General features: G+C 40.5%; 1 protein-coding gene across 1 annotated transcript; it reads right to left on the bottom strand.

Moving 5' to 3' along the window:
- Positions 1–1,707: 1,707 nt before the first annotated feature.
- Positions 1,708–24,096, bottom strand: TMF1 (TATA element modulatory factor 1). Its single transcript, XM_033141251.1, has 17 exons — positions 23,881–24,096; positions 19,084–20,327; positions 17,734–17,837; positions 16,811–16,937; positions 14,937–15,042; positions 13,967–14,109; positions 12,188–12,354; positions 11,768–11,924; positions 11,162–11,254; positions 10,286–10,442; positions 9,243–9,435; positions 8,412–8,481; positions 8,235–8,327; positions 7,700–7,819; positions 6,852–6,998; positions 5,509–5,634; positions 1,708–4,635 (listed from the first exon to the last, which is right to left on the bottom strand). Exons 1-17 carry the CDS (start codon positions 24,044–24,046, stop codon positions 4,492–4,494), a joined length of 3,357 nt encoding a protein of 1,118 aa, XP_032997142.1. The 5' UTR covers positions 24,047–24,096; the 3' UTR covers positions 1,708–4,491.
- Positions 24,097–24,636: the final 540 nt, after the last annotated feature.

Below are 24,636 nucleotides of genomic sequence, written 5' to 3'. Positions count from 1 at the left end.
TACTGGGAAACAGAGAAGTGATGGCTGTAAAATGAGACAATCAAACACAGTGTGACAGATGGTTCAAAGTGTTGTACTAGGATCTGGAAAACTAGGGTTTATATATTTATTTTACATTTATGTTAATTAACATAATTACTTATAATTTTGACTCTCTTTGTATCAAAAGCAAAAAAAAAAATCTCTTCAAAATGCATATAGAAAATTCTTGGTGGGAAACCTATTAATCAAGGCAAGGCCTGTTGACAAGGCTTTCAGCATATTGCTGTTTCTGCAAGCACAGGAAAACCTCTTTTCCTTCCAATGCTAGGAAGTGAAACCAGTCCAAACACATTGTTCTCCTTCCTCAAAGTCCTGAACCCATTTCCTTGTTTTTGCTTCAGCTAAACACTATAATCTTTAAACTAGTTGCTTAAAAATTGCACCGTAGGAAGTTTGTGATCTTTCAAAACAAGATTCTGGTGTTTTGCAAGTGCATTAAGAATGTAGTATGATTGTAATTGTTTACTAGACAGTTTTCCTAATCTTGAAATGCATTTCAAAAATGTAAATTTCATCTGATGTTTCTCAGGAAGAGCTATATTGTAGTAGCAAAGCAATCACTTGTGCTCCTGCTTGCAGTTTTTTAAACAAGGTAAAATAACTGCAAAAACATATTAACAATATAAGCGAGTGTAACACAGAAACGGCTTTCATTACTTTTATGTGCCTTTAAGACCCTACACAGGATTGCATGCAATACAACATCAGGGGCTACCGCTCAGTTGTGGAGCATCCACTTGTCCAATATTCAATCCCTGGCACCTCCAGGAATATCAGGGATATTCTGAGATCTTCCAGTCAGTGTAGGTCCAGGGTCGCCAACCAATTTGGTCTAGAGCAGTGGTTCCCAATAAGGGGTCCGCAGAATGTACCCAGGGGGTCCACAACCCCATCCCTTGCTTCCTCAACTATTTTTTTGTCATTTTTGTACAAATTTTATAGTCTACTTTAGTGCTGTGTGATTTTTCAATATACTGACGAAAATCGGTTTTGAAATCACACCGTGATAACGGTATTGACCCAGCAATATGCAGCAATTTATCGGTCCTTGTGCGGGGGGTGGGGGTGGAGCAGGGCAGCCAATTTCAAGGCACGATATTGCACGATGATCTCAGCTAATAACGCTGCTGATCTGAGCTGCCTTCCCTCACCGTGAGGGAGACCAGGGCAGCCGATTGCGAGGCGCTGCCTTCCTCTCGTGCTGAAAGAGAACAGGGCAGCTGATTGCCCTCGCTTCCAGCAACTCCTGCAGCCAAGCTGGTGCCAAACATATTTCTTTGCTTTCCTTTGGATCACATCAGCAAGACTGGGGGGGGGGGGCTTCTTGTTGCCTGGGCAGCCCAGGACCTCCATACATACTGCTCAGGTTTGCAGCCCACGGAGATCACTTTGGTGCTGCTAACACGGTGGTTTCACTTCACCCCCGGAGGTGCACTCCATTGTCTCTCACGACAGGCAGATGCCAACAAGGTCTGGCTCTAATATGGGCAAACCTGTGTTCATGTATTACGTCACATCCTCACCGCTGGGTGAAGCCTTCAGCAAATTGGCTTGCAAGGCACTGAACTCACTTTACGTTTTGCTGCTACGTCTTTGTTTGGAAGCTATTATTATCAACATCTCAATCACCAGGATGCATTTTTGTATTTAAGAAAAATATAAAACACTGGTAACTCAAATACTTTACTCAGGCCAAAAGTCAAACATATTTAAATTATTTACATAACATTAACAGCTTAACTCCCGTGACATTATTCATCTGCATACCTTATTTAAACTACTTTACAGCCCTTTATAAAAATGTAACAATTCTTAAGAGGGCAAATCATATTAACACAGCTGAAATGAAGATTTAAACAACTGTTATATATATACACCAGCACCGCTCTTCCAATTATTAACTAGAGATCTTAACTTACTCCCACAAAGTATTAAGAGGGCCTAACAATGCACTGAGAAACCAAGGTCTCCTCCTGCAGTCTACTAGGGAATTCTCTCTTGCAGTATTGCTTTCCACAACAACATTGTGAAGCCCACTGCTCTCACTTACATGAATACAGTCACACACGTCTGCTTACAGAGTTTTTGCATGTCGGCAGATTAGGGAGGGGGAATACACAGATGCGCTTCCAGAAGTCCTGAGCAAACAAATGTCCAGAGTGTCTAGTTGCTTTTGAAAACTGCATACGAGTTTCAAGAGTTTGAGAGCCTAAATTTCACAGACCTCACTTGCAAAAAGTAATTTTTTTCCACTTTCCAATTAGGGCTGCAAAGGAACAAGGAAGTTTGTTGGTTTTATGGTGGAACATGGGCTACATAACCAATACTTGTATTAAACATGAAGGGGCAGCATGTGGGTAAGGGGTCTAAAATGCAAAATTTGGGGTGCAAGACTTAAGCTTTTTCATTCCTAGTACAAACACATAAGTTCTAGCCAGGGGTTGTGTTCTCCAGTTCATATGCAGAGATAATTTATTCCAAATATAAATTATGAAAGTAGCATGCACTTAAGTTTCTCAGGTCTTAAACTGTATTTTCAGGAGCATTCCAATTTGCATTTTGCATTGGCTTTAAGTACTAATATGCAGTGCCTTCTTGGAAAATAACACTTGGTAAGTTCTGCTGTCAGCAGCTATCATTTGCTTGTTTTGTGTACCAACTATCATGCAAACCCCTTTTTGAATCAAAGAATTGTCCCACTAGACTGTAATTTAGTCTCTTATCAAGAAGATTATTGTATGCTTTAAATATCCATCATTAGATTAAAGTGATACAATCCTCCTGATAATGTAGCAGTTCAGAATATAGGTGAGGAACTGCTTTATTAAATGTTCCACCAAGTAACAAAAAAAAGAAATCCTGCACACAGAAAAGTAGTGGATCAGAAAGAATCCTACTATGTCAGGGAAAAGCCTACAGTAGAAGCTCTCTCCCTGACTCCCATTTCCTATTACATGGTAGTATGATTTCAGGAGGTTATAGCACATGATTTCCAAATAGACATGGACCAAAGGTAAGCAATTATTTGGTACAATGTCAAAGTATCAAATAAAATCTTAGAATTTCCACGCACCTTATGCTTGATGAAAGCTCTGTAGATAATTGGCTCAGGAAAAACATGTCTTGTATACCAACATGACAGGATGCGTAAATTTTATCTATTTATCAGAGACTAAAAATTTCGTGTAAATTCAGCTATGAAAATTCCAATTCCTGTGAGGAAACCTTTTTAAATCCTAAAGAAATGCAGCAATGCCACATTTTCTCCTGAACATTTAAACAGCTTACGGTCAGTTTAACAGAAATGGCCCTTTATAGCTGTCATACAAGGTATGACTTTTAAGAACGCACAATAATATAAAAGTCCTCTTATGAATGTGGCCGATACTAGGGAGTTTTCTGTCTCGCTTAGGCTAAATAGTTGGGAAGGCAACTCAAGATGCTATTCCTTTTTTATGTTCTGTCAAACAACTTCTAAAAATAGTTTCTAAACTACTGGAGTTCATTTGAAACATCTGGAACAAGTTTATTCACTTTTGAAAATAAAGTGCACTCACACATGGCGAGAATTAGGCTATGACAGGAAGAGGTACAACCCTTTCAACATGTAAACTTTTAAACACCATGCTCCTTTTCATCCCCCCGAGTACTACTGATTTTTAGGCAAATGTTGCTTCTTTTCTTTTGCTACAGTTAAAAGCCATTAAAGCTGCTAGGCAGCCCACTTCTATGTGGCAGTGGATTATGCTTTGGAATGCAGCCAAAAATTTAAGAAACAGTAGAATTGTTATCTATTGTATAGGAGGGAGCTTGGTTGCTATTACCATACAATACTGGTTTTGAGACTTTAAATGTCACCCTGTATTGTTGGCTGCAAAGGCAGTTATCTGGCTTTGTGGGCACCAGTTAGGACACTACAGTATAAATCCAAATATTAATTTGTGGTGGTTGTTGTTTTAAAAAAGTCTTAAAAGGCATTCTGAGCCTTGTATTTCAGATAGCAATTATTTGCTATTGGTATTCATATTTTAAAAATCAATTTTATTTTTCTGCCAAATATTAATTTTGATAGAAATGAATCAGCATTAGGATATCCATGAAAAACTGTCAGTGAAATTATTCAGCTACATCCCTGTGAGGCAACTGCAATTAAAAAGCTCCTGCTGCTGAATGACCAGCATTATGCAAACTAATTTGCAACTTACTATATTGACAACAAGATGGTCTGCCTTTTAATTAACATTCAGCTATGGATATAAAAATTTAAATATTAACAAATAATTTAATTGCTGACAGCTGGCCATCACAAAAGCCTAACATTCTTGCCAACATACGAACCCTCTACAGTATAATCATCCTATAGTACAATCTTTACAACTCATCTGCATTTACATAAACATTTCTACAGTTTAATGCAACATCGTTCGCAAGCTGCAACTTCAGCAATAATTAACTATGCCTTTGTTTTAGAAGTTCATCAATCTGAGTCTTGTACATATTTTTCACATCTTCAAGGTCCAACCTCAGTTCTTCTGCTTCCTCTGCTTTCTCACCATACATCTGGAGAATGGTATTGTACCTCTGATCCAAATCCTGAAACAACACAGCCCAATGGTTGATGACTTGCTCTCCACATTTACAAGAGCTGTTAAGACACCTTTTAGAATGTCAAGATAAAATATACTAAAAGAAAAGTCAATTATCTGAGTGCCAATCTTTATGTAGCCAAAACAATATCAACCACACACAATTACTGCATTTATTCACCGTTTCACAAACACAAAAAAGGTCTCAAGGCAACTTTCAACAACATAAAATACAGAAACAGCTAAAATCAGTTTTAGCAAGAAGCAAAATAAAGCAAACAAAATTTATGGAAGTGTTCATTCACCTGCTCCCCAAAGTTCATCCAGAAGTACGATCAAAGTCCAGCCCACTAAAAGATGAGCACCACAAAAGAGGCAAGAATCATACAAAGGTATGATCCAAAATTAACCACCCAAAACCTGGTAAAACAGGATAGCCTTAGCCTGGTGTCCAAAGCTGTTAATGACGACACCAGGTTGAGCATTCCGCAGATGGGAAGCCACCAAAAAGGCCAATTCATGCATTGCCACCCTCCTTCAGAGAAGGCACACGGAGAAGGGCCTCAAACAATCATTTTGGGGTATTCGGGTCCTGAGTCACATAAGCCTTTATAGGTCAAAATCAACACTGGTGTAATATGTGCAAAGTTGCATGTCCCATTAAGGACCCTAGAAACTGCATTTTGCATTAGCTGCAGGTTCCTAACCTGGTTTACTCAGAAGTAACTCTTGTAGTGTTCAGTGAAAATTATCCATTAGTATGTTTAGGAATGCAAGCACTGCTTTTCGCTGTACTTTGTAATAAAGCATTTCACTTTACATGTACAGCAGGGAATATTTACAGAGGCTGCTGAATACATCGTAGAAACAAGCTACCTACCCTTAGCTGTGCACGCAGCTTGGGAATCTCCTTTACTTTTTCTTCTAAGTCATCATTTTGATTTGTCAGCTTTACCAGCTCTTCTGCCATTACCGACCGAGTTCTTTCAAGGTTTCCGATTTCCAGCTAAGGTAACAAATATTTTGACAGTTAAAATTCTACCAAGTTACTAATTTTGTTTCCATTAAAAGTGTGTTAAGCTTGCAAGCTTATGTTCCCTATTATGAGTATTCCGGTATTCACAGGAATAATGCATGGAAGTGGGGTTTCCAGTTACCCCACCCTTTGCCCTTGAAAGCCTTATAAGAAGCTGCTGCAGAAGAGGGACTGTGAGCAACATCATGGAACAGGTGTTTCTAGGACTAAGGTAAAACTGTGAAACTTGTTATTTTTGCCATTGGATGCTGCATGTTGCTTAATTTATACTACTGTAATATTTTTTTGTGTTATTCTTACTATTGTTTTGTTACATTGTTATGAAATGGTTGCTATGTTGGTGTTTTGCTACGTTATTGTGAAACTGCTTTTGTAGTGTTTGTTTGAAACGCATCCCTGTTTCTTTGTTGTCAGTCACTTTGAGCATGATTTCTTTTGTGGAAAAGTGGCACACAAATAAAATGAAGGGATTAAGGTAAACCATTCCTATAAAGCAAAACCGACACAAGGTTTCAAATTATAACTGTAGCATATACATTTATTGTGTGCCTTTAGTAAATTACGAAGTTCCATCTCTTGTTCCAATGTAGCATCAAAACACAAGCATTTGGATTCAGAGGACAAAATAAGAGAATTGAAACTGTGCTGGTCCCTCTGCTAACTGGAAGGTATTACAGCAGCTCACACACCTGAAAAATGGAAGAACTTACAAACACCATTTATGGTAGCCAACCTCTTAAAGTAGTTACTTCCTACAAGTTACTGCCGTATTTCACAGCAGATGGAGAGAAACACTGCCCTGTATCTTTCTCACCGTGCCACGTGTTAGAACTCCCCACTAAAATGTTTCTGAATCATTTCTATAATTTGTCCAACAACGATCAAACTGTCTATGTTCACACAAGACTTTTCCGGGCTCCTCTCATCCTGCTGCAAGCCCTGATACGCCCCCCAAAATGGACATTTTTGGAGGTTGGGGGACCCTCTAGAATGGCTTACAATCAATTTGCTCTGGGGGGATCCCCCAATGGACTGACAATACTGGATGTATTAGGCCGAAGACTGAACTCTGGCAAAACAAGCCTGTAAAAATGAACTGATCATATCAATCTATCAAGTTATGTACATCACACATATGGAACACCTATTCCTACTTATGTTTAGACACACAGGTCAAAACAGGTTACCTGTAGGTGAGAAATCTCGCCCTCTCGCAATTTTAATTGTGACTGTAGGTTTTCAACAATGCTTGAGCCTGATCCCATTCTCATTGCGTCGTATAGATTGTTCCCACTTGTAGACACTGAACCAAAGGAATGATCATGTTGGTCATCCTGCAATAAAAAGTGTGATACACCCATGAAACTGAGTATGTAAGTTATTATTTTGTACCCAAAGAATGATACAACTTTCAAGATTGGCACTAGAATGTTAACTTTTTTTGTTTAAATGGCTTGCTTGCAAAAGCAAGTGAAGAGAGCCAATTTTGTATGGTGGATCAAGAAGAAGTGGATTCGAAACCCTGCTCAGTTCATTGTGATAACCTCTGGCCATTCAATATCTAGCATCCTAATCATCATCACAGAGTTGCTGTGAGGATTGAACTGTTTGGAAAGCATTTCATGTATCAAATAAAAAAATGGTCTTTGCCATTTTTGTTAGCAAATATATATTCAGTGGTTTGTAGAAGTAATGTTCTGGAAAGAAAATACCGCATTTAAATCATTTCATCTTCTGATATTGATAAAAGGCTATACCCAAGAACTGCCCGTTAAGCTCTCTTCAGATTGCATCCAAAGTGGAATTTCCTCATGAGAGCCAAAACGTACCACAAACGCAAAGAGAAGCAAGTTCATTTTCTAATTACCAGCAAATATATTAACCTTCTATGTGTTGCCCTATAGCGTCACATGCATGGGCGAAACTACTTCAAACTACCTGCTCTCATTTTAGCACTGAGGCTTTGCTGGATTCAATAAAACAAGACATCACAATAAAAAAGACACTGAAGGAGCAAATAAAGGTCAAACGATACCTGGGATACAAAGGATGCCTGGAGACCTGCCATATCAACCCCACTTATTGAGCTTGAGCGTGACAGAGTTGGAGTGCTTGAGACAGTTTCCATTGTTGATGAAGTGTATAATTTACGCTCCTAAGAGAATATGTACAACATCCAAAAAGAAGAACAATTATATATTAGTGAAGGCCAACGGGAAACCCAAGGGAAAGGGAAGGTGCAGGGCAGTGTGACTTAAGGTCACAGAAGGAAGTATAAAACCCACAAATTAAGAGGTTGTGACCCACTGCCAAGACAATTTCTATTGTGAACCACCCTGGGATCTTTGGATGAAGGGTGGTATACAAATAACAACAACAACAGTTGTGTTGTTATTACAGACAACTAAGCCAGAATTTATATTGTATATAGTGTATGGCACTATCAAGAGTGAAACACAAAAACGGAGATCCCAGAAAGCTACCATCTTGCCTGACAACTGCTTTGTGTGCTCACTTAAGGCTTGCTTTGTTTCCAAGAACTATGGAAAGTGGTTAATATGAACAAGCACCTTTTCTCTTGCAGTTTCTTGTACAAAAATTGCTTTCTTCTTTTCCTGCTCAACTTTCATTTTCTCCATTTCCAGCTGAGTAGCTAACAGCATCTGCAGAAAACAAAAAATATGTATTTATTCGCTGAGAAGTCTTGTTTGCTAAAGCAATGTTATTATCAAATAATATATCAAAACCTTTTCTTTCTTTGCCTCTCCAACAGTTTTCACATACTCTTCTTTAAGGTTTTCCAGCTCTACTTCATACCTGTGCCAAGAGCAAGAAAACACATGTACAATCTCAGTAAATAGGAGGAGGGATCTTATTATAAATGTCAGTGAAATGTCTTATTATAAACTTCTGCTGAGTACAAGAAGCTCTTGCAACCAATGGAAAGCGGAACCTCGGGTTTTGAATGTTTTGGAAGCCGAATGGGCTTTCGGAATGGATTTCGTTCAAGAACCGAGGTATCACTGTATTGTGTCTGGCAGTCAAGATTATATCAAACTTGAAAAAAGGAAAACAGGCCCATATGAACTGCAGCAGCATGCCAGTTTGGTTGAACATGGGATCAGCAAGTAACCTGTATTATCTGCACTGCTGGTGAGATTATTGGTAAACAAACTACCCTGGTAGCAACACTCACACAACAAATGTAACCATTTTTAAGAGAACCATATATGTTGTGCTTGGCCATTCTGGCTGTGGCTAATGGCAGCTGCAAGTCCAAGAACATCCAGCAAGTCACAGGTTTCCCATCCCTGCAGTATACGTTATCACTCTTTCTGCTTTCTAAGGCATTAGGAAAAATGCCCCCAACAGAATGCATGTGTCCTGAAAGCCTCTGAGACGCTAGACAACAATATTGCTGAGTGGCCATACAAGTGGCACAAAAAATAAAATAAAATAAAATAAAATATAGAGTTAAAGAAGTCTTAAATTTTTAAAGTTCATTACACCCCACCTAGCTATTTCAACTGTGTTGTACACTTTCAGAGAAATTGTTGTAAACTTTAGAAGCAATTTACCGATTGTTTTCATTTTCTAGTTTCTTAAGCCTGGCTTTCTCTGTCTCGAGTTGTGCTTGAAGGCGGGTATTTTCTTGCCTTAGGAGGCTATTTTGTGATTCAGTGGAAGAAAGCTGGATTTTACTGGAAAGAAGTTCCTCTGTAGCAGCACGTTCTCTTTCAGCCTGTGCTGCCAAGGCAGTTTGAGATTCCCCTAACAGTAAGAGAAGATTACTAGTTAGGAATTTACAAATTTATGGAAGAGAGGGCTATCAGTGGCTACTAGCCATGATGGATGGCTATGCTTTGCCTCCACAGTTGGAGACAGCAATGCTTCCGAATACTAGTTACTAGAAACCACAGGAGGGGAGAGCGTTCTTGTGCTCATGTTCTGCTTGCTGCTTTCCCACAGGCTTCTGGTTGGCTACTGTGAGAACAGAATGCTGGACTAGATCCATCAGGCTTTTCTTGTGTTCTTGGAAGGGGAGTGTAGCCTCTGGTAACTTTATGACCTTTCCCCCAAATCTATTATCACATTAAATGCATGCATATATTGAACATGGCTCTTAGGTATGTCACATGCAAAGGACTATGGATTTAAGGCAGAGATGGTTCCCTTTAGACACTGGCTGGATCACTACCTAGGTTGTTTTCCCATTCTAAGGAAGAATGGGGAAGGGGTGAGGGATAAACTGAACCAAATTCAGATACAGACTGCACAGGAAATCAGTGGTACCTAGTCAGGCTAGTTTTCCACCCACTTTGGTTGGGAGCAGAAGCTGTAACCAGAGAAGCAAAATCAGAACCACATGGAACTGTGCTTTAGTGTTTTCTGGTCACACATAGGCTTCTGTAGATCCCTGCCAAATTGTTAGACGCACCATCAGAACGCATATTCCAGATACATGCCTGTATCTCCTATTCTCTCTCTGTGTGTATGTCCCTGCATAATCATGAGTTCCCATTCATATCCATTCATTTTGTGCTATGCATGGAAGTTCTTGAGACTCGCCCTCTCCCCACCCCACCCCAAAAATCCCACTGACCAACCATTTTTGTCTTACCAAGCCTATCAGAGAGATTCTTCTCTAACTTCTCCCATGACAAGGTTTGTGCTCCCAAGGTTGCTTGCAGGTTTTCTATCTGTCGGAGCAGGGGCCTTGTAGCAGATGTAACACTTTGACTCAGCTCCTGGTTGCGAGTCTCTGCTTCCTGAAGTCTCTGAAATTATAAATTGGGTAAACACTACTTTAAGCCCTAAAATACCATGAACAGAACCATCTGAAGCTTTATCCCTATTCAGGCAAATACAGTATTGTGCCACGTCCTCCATTTACTGAAAAAGTATTTGTTAATGTACTGCAAAAGAAAAAAGGTAGCAAGTATGCAGTATGGTATTACAGACAGCAGCAGCTTTAAGCAGTATACCATTTGCAGTACCACAAATCATTTAACTGCACAATGAAAAATTGAATTTTGCTGCGCAGCTACAGTATACAATGGAACATCTACCTATCTGCTTATTTTGCACAATTCCTTCTCCTAGTTATTAGACGGAACAAGGAGTTATCTATGGGACTGAGCCCCACCTGCTGGCCACTGGCAAGGCTATCAAGGCTCTGCACAAGTCCAAATCATGGAAATACTTGTTGCTTTGCTAAATACAGTAGTCACACACTGCTTGTTATTGAAACTGGAAATCCAAGAAGTCCAAACTGATTGATAACTTAAATCTTGAATGTTCAGTAGAGCATGCCTGTTTCTAACTCTCTGCCCAAATTAAAAGTAGCCATGTGTTCCCTTTTAAAATTTCCTGTTACGGATCACTGGAAGGAGGATCAACAGTCAACCGTTCGTGAATTAAAAAACAATTTTTTTCCTAGAATCTGTAAGAGGCAAAAAAAAAGACCGAGATCTCAGAGAACAATCTGCCAGAGTACCTGCTGAAGTTCACTAATTTCCTGGCGCAAATAATCCTCCTTTCTAGCCATTTGTTGTTCTGCACGTTGCAGGGCCACTCTCAAGTCTGTCACCTGCAACACAGGGATACAAATACAAAAGCTGAATTGAATATGCAGATCTAACAATCCACTGGCCTTTTATCATCCATCAATAGACACCAGTTTGCCCCTCCTATAATTCTGACTATCATACCCAGAACAACATTAGGTTGCTTAAGGAGTTATCATCATTACTTTGCCACTATGCTGTAGCTGCAGCACAAAGAGCAAGTGCATCCTGTTTCAAATACTTCAAATCTCGTGCCTTAGTAATGATAAATGAGAAGTAAGCTAATATCACTTTAAATTCCCCCCCCTTTAGGATTTGCAGCATTTCAGTGGCTTTATACGTAATTTTGAAGCATGCCCCTCTGCTTCATTCATTCCTACTTGTAATTATGTCAAGTACATGTTGAATTAGATTGTTCTGGGAATCACTTGTAATGTGGTTTTCAGGCTGCACTGCTAAGACATGTAAGCATTACAACATATACCACTGGCAAAAGAAAAAACACTTGCAAACTTTAGCTGTACTCGAACACTGACCTGAATTGCTAGAGCCTCTTGTTGCTGGCGAGCCTCCTCTTGGGCCTTCTCTAGAGCTAAGCCCAGCTGCTCCTTCACTTTCAGTTCATGGCTTAATGCTGCTTCTTGTGCCTCACAGTCTTTTGCAGCATTGGCTCTGTGAAGGTCTGCAAGTTCCCTGTGAAAAATATGTATTTTAAATGTAGAAGCAATGGGAGGTATGCACTGAAATAGAGGACATGACTTAAGTCCATTCTTTTTAAATAGGTCTACTCCTGAGTAAAACTTAGTTGAACACCATCATATGTTTATGTATTTTAAAATCCAACAGGAAAACAAAATGCACAGTATTGCAAATACTGAGGAAACCTAAAAGGGAATGTTGTCTTCTAGGCACAACAAATTATCTGTTCTTGTCCATTTTTATGGACACTGCCTTACTTGTATGCACTATCAAGAGCTGCCTGCACACTTCGGTTCTTCTCTTCAAGATCCTCAAGATCCGTCTGCAGTCTGGTAATATCCTTCTCTTGCCGTTCAACCACACTACTTAGCTGCTTGATGCTCTCCCTGTGCTGCTTTTCAACGTCTTCTTTGCCATCCAACACCTGTTACAATGAAAAGGCATCACAACCTATTGCTTAACTTCTATTTGCAGAGCTTTAAAAATCACTCTAAACAGAAAACAGCTTCTACCTTTAACAAAAGCGAGACTAAAGAAAATATAGAAGCAATGAAGGAAAATCATTCAGAAGCTTCACAGAAAGTTTTACAGAAAATATCACTACGCTAACAAAGAAGGTTAAACCTAATAGTGTGTCTCTGTGCCTTTACATTCACTTTTTTGGCATCTGAAATGGGCACACATTTGCAGTGACTGTGTTGAAGTTGGTGGACTTCGCTACCAAATTGCGCGCTGCAGTTAAGAATGGATGAATCAGTATATTTCTGATCCATTGGGTTGTATTCATTAGTGGCTTTGCAACAATACAAGAACCTCTGCTTGTGTAAGGCAGGACCCCTGCGTTTTGCTGACCGCTCTTACTCAGTGCAGCCTTCTGTGCACCCCAAAAGTGTATTCTGAGGGTTGGGGGCCCCTCTGGAACAGTGTGTGATATGACATAGAGGGCTGTAGTTAGTGAGAGGAAGATTAATGAAAATGGTGGCCCTGCCTTGCACTAGCAGTGGTGCTTTCTCTAGTGCAAAGCTAAAATTGGATACAGTCCCATGACATTTTCATGTGTGTTCAGAAGAAGAAGAAGAAGAAGAAGAGTTTGGATTTGATATCCCGCTTTATCACTACCCGAAGGAGTCTCAAAGTAGCTCACATTCTCCTTTCCCTTCCTCCCCCACAACAAACACTCTGTGAGGTGAGTGGGGCTGAGAGACTTCAAAGAAGTGTGACTAGTCCAAGGTCACCCAGCAGCTGCATGTGGAGGAGCGGAGATGTGAACCCGGTTCACCAGATTACGAGTCTACCACTCTTAACCATTACACCACACTGGCTCTTGTTAGATCAGGCAAAAGGCCCATCTAGTCCAGCATTCTGTTCTCTCAATGGCCAACCAGATGCCCATATGAAGCCCACTTCAGGAATTGAGTGTGATGGCACTCTCCTACTCATGACCTCAGCAACTGGTATTCAGATGCATGCTGCATTAGCCATCGTAATTAGCAACCATTGTCAAAAAAGCTTCAACTAATGCAAAATTTCTGCCTCTTCATAGAACACATTCAACTGGTTCTATTTATTCATTTAAAATATTTTTAGGCAGCCTTTCAGTCGAAACTTCCAAGAATGCAAAATAAAAATAAAAATGAAACCACTGAATAACTAAAAGAGCAAATAGAAGGAGCAATAAAACCACCAACAGCTATCTATTTTCCTCCAGGCACAATTCAAGGTGCTGGTTCCCACCCTTAAATAGAGATTTATTTATGTACCCAATACTACTTTTTACCACAAGGCTGTGGCAAGACTTTCACAATGAGATTAAGAGCTATTCTATTTTTTCCATTTTTGGAGAGAATTCTGAAAATAATATGGCTGCTCTTTGGGCACTATGGCTTTATATTTTACTGGGTTAAAAAAAAATCCTGTTGGAAGCCTCCTTGATTCTTAAGAGGCAGGTTACACATTTTAAATAGTAATAAGTGAATTGACACATAGATAAAAGGCATGCCAACCCCTCCAATGTCATGTCTAAAATTTTACCCAACCTGTTTCAAATGCTGTAACTCTTCTTCTAATTCCATAATCTTTTTACTCTGCTTTGTATGCGTTTTTTCTCTTTCCTTTTCCTTTGCCCTTAGCTTCTTAATGATGTTAGAATTTTGCAACTGTTGTTTTGAAAGCTTTTCTCCTGAAAAGAAAGTTAGATCTGGTGAGCCCGGGGGGGGGGGCAGTTCAATGCATATTTAATATAGGACTACACTGTATCTCTTCACATTCTGATTCTTTAAATTCAACTTATTTGGGCAAATTGACTGTGAATGGGCATGTAAACTAAATCACCAATGAGGACTATAAACATAAGAATGACTTGAAGCCATGTACATAGTTTCCCTGGCATGTGAACTGGGATACATATAATCAGGTAAGACTAGAGACCCAAACCCTAGGCATCAATCTTGAAGTAACATATTTATAAGAGATACTAAAAGTTTTTATCCAAAGATTTGAAGGCATCTCAGTTTATTCCTGTGCCTAAATAAACATTTAGCCTTATATGAGCAAAGAAAAAGCCAAGAGTATCCACAGAGGTGTTTGCTTTCTAATCTGATAATCAGACACAAGAAGAGCTCCTGCAGCCAATCGGAAACTTCACCTTGGTTTTCGGAAGTCGAAGAGACTTCTGGAATGGATTTTGTTTGGGAATGAAGGTACGACTGTATCTCAGAAGCAGCTGTCAAGGTATGACACAAGATGCACATCAACTGGTTTGTGTAACTCGGGGCTAAAGTCTTTGCTACACACACCTAACTTTACTCTTTCAGAAGCCATTAAAATTTTCACACCCTGAATTGCATGTTGAAAAGATAGGTTTGAAGATGGAATCTATTCTTCCCTTGCCAGTAAGGGCTGTAGTCGAAAACTATTTCTTACAGAATAAATTTAAAGTGACACGACATTTGAAGTAATATATGTAGCTAGTTTCCTAGGAACTGTTTTTAAGAAACTAATACCCACCTTCCTCCATTAATCCTTTAATTTGTTCATCTTTCTCCTTTAGTATTTCAGCGGTTTCATTACTGTTCAATCTAGTTGCTAGATCTTCTTTGAGAATCTTTACTTCCTAAAGAAGAAACACAAATAATTATTGTACCATTTATACATTTTGACTGCAACTTATAAAAACGTTTACTTCACACTAGTTGGGGCTTAGCTCATTATGACAATCGTAGCTGTTAATCGTTACCAACCTGTGCATCTCATGATTTTTAGCATGAAGCTAGTCTAAAAGCTAATACATTTTTTAAATTACAAGATCAGCCGCTGTCATCCTTCCCATCACGTTACCTTTATACTTATATTTAAGTACTGCTTTTATGTGAAATCAAAGGGAGATCTGATAGCTGAGAATATAGCTTTGAACATGTAACATGACTCCACCCAAAAAACTTTCTGGTTTAAAACGCTACTTTCAATATTTAGTCAAATCATTCTCTTTTTTGAGTAATTATCTTTCTTTCTATATTCTATCCCAAATCCAAGCTGAAAAGAATGGCAAGAGGCAGAAGTGGTTAGAAAGTTCCTCTATGATCATTTCAAACTAGGCATGACATATTTAACCAGCAGCCCAGACTACCTATGGTTAAAATGTGTGACTAGGCTCCAAATATCTGCTTAGGCTCATGCAACTATCTTATGCTAACCACTGAACTTTTTTCCATTCTTTTTCCTCATTGTTCAGCTTCCATCTTATACATCACAAAATGCTTCTGAAACTCCCCTAGCTTCAGAAGCATTTTGTCATGCTGCATGGACAGAGTCTGCTGTTCAAGAAAAAACAAGTCTGAAGCCCCCTTTGGATGAACTAGCTAGTTTCACTAGAATCCTGGCCTAAGGCTTTCAGAACTGAGAGTGGCCCATTTTCCTTCCCTCAATATCTCTTTCACTCATATTAGGAAAGATGTAGCAGGAACCTGTGCTTCTACTCAGCAGTGTTTATTATGGTCTGTAGCTTGGATAAGGATTGCTGGCAGAACAACAGGCCTATCATGATAAACAACACCAACTCTTATCATTGAATCATCACTTTTGAGTTAATGATATACAGCTCGCTATGGAGTAATGCTGGAAGACCATGCACTGGTAACATCCAGGCTGGATTTCTGTAATGTGCTCTATGTGGAGCTGCCCTTGGGCCTGGTTCAGAAGCTTCAGCTGATGCAGAATGCAGCAGCCAGATTGCTGATGGGGAAAATGTGGCCAACGACACACAATACCATTGCTAAAATATCTGCACTTGGTTGTCCATCTAATACCAAGCCTGCTTCTGGTATTAATTTACAAAGTCCTGAACAGCTTAGGCCCAGGGTACCTCAGGGGGCCGCCTGAACCCTTATGTTCCAGCTCAATCACTGAGATAGTCTGCTGGAGCATCATTGGTCACTCCCAGAGTTGGCAAGCCACATTTGACAGCAACAAGGAACCAAGCCTGTAGAGTCACCATCGGCCCAGTATTGTGATTGCCAATAGGTACCTTCTGTTTCAACTTTTAAATGCTTGCTGAAAACTTCTGTATTCCGTTAGGCTTATGCAGGCAATTAATAATAAATCTTTTCACAATTGTTACTTGATTTTGGCTTGTTATATGTTTCTTATTGTATAGTTTTATGTACACTGTGAACTGTTTTGCCATTCTCTTTATGAATTAGCAGTATACAAATATTTTTTATAAATAAAATAAAATTACACATTAATTAGTGACAGGCATTTTTCCTAGCAAAATCTGTATTGATTCCTTGCAAATTTAAAAGACCAGGCCTTATGGTTTGATTCAAAGCAATCCCAAAGTAACACTATAAAAATAAAATATAATTCATACATAGGAGTGTTACCTTTTTTGCTGTATCTCTCTCTTTGCATGCTAGCTGAACCTTTTTCTCTGCATCTGCTATTCGCTGAGCAAACTCCTCTTTAAGAGATGAAATGCTACTGTTCTCTTCTTTCATCTTGATGATTTCGCTAAACATAAAACATTTGCATCATTATGATGGTGCGTAACATTTCAAATGGCAAGCAGGACTTATTCATACAAATTCACACCTGCAAACCCTCTTTCTCCTGAGAGGGGTCAAGGCAACAAGAAAAGCAAGCAGGAATTACTACTGTAATTGAATCCTTCAACTTTTTATCTGAATAAAATAGACCAATGGACACCACAGGAATCTGTTTTGCTTTCCAGTATTCCTCTACCCACCCCAAAAGCACTTAACAACGCACTACCATCTGAGGAGCTCCATTCATGCAATGACGTATAACCATGACCTCACATAACCAAGCTTTCCCCATCATGCTTTTCTTATATGACTATGGAGTCCAGCCCTTATCAAGCCCCTAGAACAGGCTTCCTCAAACTCAGCCCTCCAGATGTTTTTGGCCTACAACTCCCATGATCAGTGGCCAAGGATGATGGGAATTGTAGTCTCAAAACATCTGGAGGGCCGAGTTTGAGGAAGCCTGCCCTGGATGCATGCTTATTGAGGCAGCTCATGGAGGAAAGATGGGGCTTTATTAAAATCACCTTGTGGCCACATTACTAATTAAAACTAATTCAATTCAGTTCCATACAGTCAACTGACATCTAGCAACCCCTTTCAAGTTTTTAAATGGGTTGCTACAATCTGTTTAGCTTAAATTACACAAAGGCTACATTATACAAAAGGCCAACCAAATGCATTTATCAAACAAAAAAATGGTTCACAATGTTTTTACATGACCTGAAAGAGCCTCAGGATGAATGTTGTCAATTGAAACTTACTCATTAAGGTTATCACAAGCTTCTTCTAGGCGTGCCTTCTCTTTACTAACACTTAACAGGCGAGTTTCCCTCATTTCCAGTTTTTCCGTTAGTGAATCAATAATCTGAAGAAGATTCAAAACACAGAAGCTGAGAAGACTGGTAAGATGAAAGATCTCTTTGGGCAGCATCGTAGAAGCAATGCCCAAAGTTCCACTCAAGTATTTTCTTAAGCAACAAAGGACATTTTATGTCATATATGCTGTGCCTCTTTTTAGTCTTTCCCACACAGTCCTAATTCATTTTAAGTTCTGATCTGTTAAGATACAAACAACTGAATATGGTACATAAAGACGTGGTGATGGATTGTGGTTGAGTGCTGTACAAGATCTGGAGAGACTCAGGTTCAAATTCCTAGTCATGAAGCCTACTGAGTGATTCTGGGCTAACCCTCTCAGCCTAAACTACCTCATAGGGAAGGTTGCTGTGGGAACAGAATGCAGAAGAGAACCATGCATATTATCTTGTGCTCTTCAGATATAAATGTAATAAAAATAAATTATATAGGAAGCTCAGGTGGAGTAGATTTTTTTTTGGGGGGGGGGAGTGCAGTAGGAGTGGCTGTGGGGTAGCAGAGGAAGGAGAAACCACACTGAATGATAAGATCAAACATCAATGGCTATTGATCCATATTGATTTCCAATGGAAATGTTTTTGCTGGACAGATTATTCATCTTTGATTTCAAATGCATTTAAACTGATTTTAAATGCATTTGAACTGAAGCTATTGTACCATTTATAATTGTTGCAATTAAATTCACAGGATCCCAAATGATTGATTTACTAGAAAAATATGCATCATTAATCCTTATGCACATCTCCTTAACCTCCCAAACACTGTATACATACTAGAGTAACCAGATATATACAAAAATGCACACAATCAGAAAGCTCGACCTTTAAAGCCCTAAACGGCCTCGGCCCAGTATACCTGAAAAAACAAAGGGCCTTCTCAGTAGTGGCACCCGCCCTGTGGAACACCCTCCCATCAGATGTCAAGGAAATAAACAACGATCTGACTTTTAGAAGACATCTGAAGGGAAGTTTTTAATGTTTGATGTTTTATTGTGCTTTTAATTCTGTTGTGAGCCAGCCAGATGGGTGGGGTATAAATTGTTGTTGTTGTTGTTGTTGTTGTTGTTATATAAAGGATAATTCAGTGACATGAAAACAAAAAGAGGCCTGCAACTGTGCTGCCTTCAGCAATCTGACTGAAGAATCTTACTGCACCTCTTCTCCCAAACATAAAAAGGGAATAAACATATCAACAGGGCAGCAGAAAGACGTATATGATGACAATTCTGGGGTTACCTTGCAAAGCTCTTCTTTTTCACACTCTATACTTGACAACTTTTCAGCACTGGGCCAATGTACTGCCACCTCTTCTTTCTGAGTCTGTGCATCAGTTTGCACAGAAACAGCCAAGACGTCTGGCTGCTCTGAGTTAACAGGGGTCGCACTTCGCCCACTTTCCTCCATTTCTGTTTCTTCTGTGGGTAGTGCAATAATTTCACTTAAGATTTGGTCAGACTTGCTTTTGATAGGTTCTGGCTCTTCAGATTTTAGTGTTGAAGGGCTGAGGGTTACAGATGCCGAAACACAACCCTTCCCCGACAATTCATCGTCTGAATTTATTTCACTCACACTCCGGCTGTCTAAAGACTGCATGCTGAATGAGTCTATCCTTTCAAAAGCATCAGAGGAGCAGCAACTCTCAGTCAATTTTTGAAAGTCATCAAGGCGATTATATTCTGTGCAAGCAGATGCTGATAAAAGCTGAAAAGAAGTTTGCATCAAGTGAAGACTAGCTTTTGAATCGGCAGCCTCTTGCCTTGAGCTTACAGAACTTTCACTTATCACACTTTCGTGGTCCAAAACTTCAATATCACTAGTTGTTGATGTCCCTGAGGAGAAAGTGCTAATTGGAGGTGAAGGTGTATTGCTTTGCCGATCCTCACTTTTTCGCTCTTTAGTTTCCAAACCTATATTCTTTGTCTCTGCAGGCAGAGGTTGTGTGGAGATGTCAGGTATGTGACCAGGTTCTTCACTTCCTGAATTTGCTTTCACAATAGCAGTGGCTTCTGCTACCTTGAGATTCTGAGCAGATGCTTCTTGATCAGCATCTTTAGTGTTCTTTTCCTCCTGCTCGTCTTCGTTATGCTTGCCATCGAGATCAATTACTGAATTACCTTCTTCTAGCTTCTCCTGGGAATTACTGAAGTTTTCCAGTTCCACAGGTGAAATTACAGAGAAATCTTTTCCTTCTGTTTCTGGCAGGTCAGCTTGCAGAGATTCTTCTATTGTGCTTTTTACTTCTTCTTTGGGTCGCTGCGATTTGGTGGGTGGCTTAGACACCACTGGAGTTTGCTGTATGCTCTGAACATCCGTTAATGGGAGAAAGGCACTGAAGAAGTTTTCTGATTCATCTACCACAGTCCTCCTAACAGGTTTGGTGATGGCTGTAGGAGATGATATTGGCTGACTTTGAGATTCTGTATCTGCATTAGCTCCCCAGGTAGAAGTATCCCATCCTCCACTCGTAAGAGAAGTTGTTCCTAAAACAATGAGAGGAAAAGGGAAAATCAAATTTTAGAACTTAAATGCATTGTACAGACTTCACAAATATTTAAGTGTCATTAGCCCCAATTTCACTTTTTTCTGCATAAAGACACATTGATATTACTTCCTTTCCTGAAGCATCTTTGGTGCAGCTATGACCTACTTATCCAACATTGTGTCTCTACACAAGGATGGATGGTTCTTTGGGTTGGACACAATCTCCCCTCAATGAATAACCTGTCATGATTTAGATATGGCTCAAAATTAGGCACCTCTGCACTATAAACAAAACCACACTGATTTCTTAATAGCTGACAGCTAAAGTTGTATGCTGTTTTTATACAACAGCATGCTCATACTTGGCATCAATACTTTTTTGGGTGTTGCATGAGCAAAACGTACACACACCTGACCACAGGAAGCTCTGATGCAGATATAGGGTGTACAACAGGGCTCCCCCCACCACCACTATATGTTGGATAATATTCCTGAAACGTAAATATAGGAATAAATCTCAGCTGTGGGATTAATGCAAACAAGTTAGTTGTGTGGTGGTATTCAATAAGTCTGGGCAAAGGTTTACATTTGATCACCCATATGCTAAAAAGATAAAGATTACAACCAAGCAGCACTTTTTGAGTTATTGTGGGGGGTTTGTTTGTTTTTAATTAAACAGCTATTCTCCAGTGTCCTCCCAATGTTGCATTAAAACAACTTTTGAAAACAGCCCTGCTGAGCGCAGAAAATTAGCCATGTGGTGCTCTGGATTTTAGCCATCATTTTATTTATTAGATTCATATCCTGCCCTTTCTCCCAAAGGGGCCTAGGTCGGTATCTGTATCTACATGGATGCCATTACCTAGAGTAAGTATTGACTTGAAAGGCTTTTCAGATAATCGACAGAAAAAAATGAAGCAAGGAGGAAACAGCACATAGCAAATTATAAAGTAAATACATCAGGAAGTGTGCAAATAAGAGTGTGGGGAAGGGAGAGGAAAGAGAAAGAACTGAGAATATGAATCCAAGACCAACAATTGCTGAAGTGGCAACACCATGCACAAACATACTGAAACATGCACAATAATTCTTTACCAGAATGAGGGCTGGTAAAAGGCTTGCGTAAAACACCCTGGGAGAACATAAATGGTGCAATAGAATGGACTGCCAGAGAAAGGCATGTTCCTTTTTATATTATTATTACATATTATGATTCTATATTTATGTGACAGAAACCTCCTTCTGAGGTCTTCGTTCTAAAAGGTGGCTTATTTATTTGAAATATTTTATAAATAAGCCACAGCCAAAAACACCCTTGATTTCAGACTAACACAACAGTGCAGAAATGATGTCAACGACACTTCAGAAATCATACAGCAGCCACCCCCCAACCTGGTGCCCTCCAGATGTTTTGGAGAAGTCCCTGTCATCCCCAGCCAGCATGTCCAATGGTCAAAGCTGATAGGAGTTATAGCCCAAAATACCTAGCGAGCACCAGGTTGTGCAAGGCTGTTCTATACCATAGAGACTCTGAGCAGGAGATGATGTGTGGAAGTTTGGCATGGTGGGCAGCTGAAGGGTAACCGCATGCTCATTGAGAGGATAGTATTATGCTTTTGGAAAGCAACATGTGACAGTGTCAGGTAAAATATGCACACACACAAAATGAAGCTGAAGGCCTTGCTACCATTTATAGGATACCTGTGACTACTGCTAGCTCACATTCTCACATAGCCTGCCAGTAAAATAAAATGCATGAAAAGCCTTCATGCTTAATGATTACCTTCATGTAAGCAGCAGGCAACAAACAAGAGTGGGAAATGCTAGAAACAAGGACATGCCATTTATTTATTTTGCCAAATGTTACTTGAGATATGCGAATGGGGGTGGCTGATAGCAACTATTGTATATTAGGTGCCAAGAAATTGGTACAGATACACTAAGGAAGCAACAGTGGTACACAGGCTGGACTTGTGAGTTGGAGAAAGGGTCCCAGATGTCCCTGTGGGGGGAAGAGGGGCGAACTAGAATGTGATTATAAAGTTTTCATTCTAAAGATCACAACATTAAATTTAATCAATATATGATGACTAAAATTAGTAGGTTTTTTCACTAGCTTTTCAGTACCATAGACAGTCAACATTTTAACCCATTTCAAGCTTTGCCATGGGGTATGGAAGCCACTTGTTTGAGAAAAACATTTCCAAAGCCCCATTGGGACTAGTTACTGTACAACATAATGGCTATACAGGTACTGAAGTTAATAACACAGACGTATGATCTTAAGTAGAAGATAAGACCAACGCAGGTATGAATGGGATATTATGATGCTGCTCAACAAAGCATACAAACAAGTGTGATGGGAGGAAGCATGAAGTCCACTGGTGGGGGGGTGGAGATACTTAAGAACAGGGCCAATTATACCACAATGCAAATACAGAACAACTGTCTCTCTGTGTGTTTTTTAACATATTTTTAATTAAAGATTTCTTGGTTTACAAAAGTATGTGCAATGTCTCTTTTTTCATTTTCTACTTATCAGTTTCATTTGTTGAGATATGAGTGTTACATTAGGAAGAAAAGGGGGAAAGAGGTGGAGGGGGGCATGGCGCGTGGGGGTGGGTAGCGATATTTCTATTCTACTTGATGTATGTGTATGGGAAACAGCCTTATTAGAAAAACTAACCAATAACCTCAAACTGACACAAGACGCCTTCAGCCCGGTATGGCTCCCCTTTATCACATACACAGCCCAACAAGACAACAACCGTCTGTGTTGTTATTTACCCTACTTGTCCTGATCACTTGAGGTGGGGCAGTGCAAGAAACAACTTCAGTAAAGACTTTTTATTTTATGCCATTACTATGTCTGTTAGATTATATATAAGGAAAATTTATAATTACATGCCTATGCAGGCATATTGGAAAACAGCAAATATTGTTTTATGGAGAACGACTTGCACCGTCCTACTCACGCTTATACAGAATGCGCCATTGCAATCTGGTGGAGCTTACTCAAAAAAGTGAACATGCACTGGAGGGCAATAATAATAATAATATTTTTTTAAATTATTATTATTATTATCAGTGCTTTTTTCTGGGGGTACACATACCCCTAAACATTTTGTGTATCTCTGCACTTTTGTACATTTACTGTATTTATTTTTCCCAATCTGAACTACAAAATGGTGATTAAACATTTTTTTTAGGGGAGAAAAGCACTGATTATTTGTACCAGTAGATCTCAGGGCGGTTCACAACATAAAATCACAATATAACCTACACAAAATAAAAACCAAAACAACCCAATAATCCCCCCCCCCGTAGCGTAGCCAAAGCCTCTGAAAAGCACCAGAGGGTGGTTTGGGGGTGGGGTGGAGGAGAAAATAAAACCAAATAACCCCCGAGGCGAGGAAGAGGACTGGCCACTCCAGTCAGGGCAGTCCTCGCTTGACCCCCCCCCCCCCAGTTCGCGCTTGTGCGCCCTCAGCCCCCCGCCTCGCCTGAAGGGCTGAGGGGTCAGAGGCGAGTCCTCCCCGCGGCTCCACCTACCCGCCTCTCCCGGTCGGGATGGGGCGCTTCCGCCATGCGCCGCTTCGCCGCCTTCCTCCTCCTCCTCCTCGGCCTGGATGTCCAGCACCCGGTCGATGGACTTCTGCGCCTGAGACAGAGCCTGCTTGGCGAAGGTCGAGAGCTGAGAGGCGTTGAACCAACTCATCGCCGACGCCGCCCCCGACGCCGTTGCTGCTCCTGCCCCCGCCACGGCAGCGCCCGCCGCGGATCACTACCTCACGACCTGCCCGCTCCCTTTCCTCCTCCCTCCCGCTCCCCCTTCTTCTATCCGCAGGTGCTGCAGCCGAAGCTCCGCAGGACGCCGACCGCCATGAGAGAAGCGACGGTGAACCCGGATCAGGCAGCTCGCCAGGCAGGAACGCCGACGGCACGCTCTCCCCCCCCACCCGCCCAGTCCAGCCCGCGCATGCGCCAAAGCCCTTCCGCCTTCCACGTAGCAAAACAAGCCGGCGCCCTCGCTCACGTGACGCTGGGCCTGCGTTGCCATAGCTTCCCCGGAGCGTCAGTCATTATGTGGAGCGGCCCTCCTCCTCCTCCTGACGTTGCGCCGCCAACGTCGACGTAACGAAGGGCGGGGCACCTGGTTTCCCCACCCCCGCCTCTAATACGTAGGTGTCGCATCCCATTGGCTGCTCGTGGCTCTGAACAAAACTCATAAAATTTACCTTATTGAATAGGTATCTTAAAAGTCTGAGTGCTCACTGGAAGGGCAGATCCTGAAGCTGAGGCTCCAAT

This window comes from Lacerta agilis, chromosome 2 (assembly GCF_009819535.1).
Source record: "Lacerta agilis isolate rLacAgi1 chromosome 2, rLacAgi1.pri, whole genome shotgun sequence".
NCBI lineage: Eukaryota > Metazoa > Chordata > Lepidosauria > Squamata > Lacertidae > Lacerta > Lacerta agilis.
The sequence above is the reverse complement of the archived record's forward strand: the minus strand, read 5'-3'. Positions and strand labels throughout refer to the sequence as shown.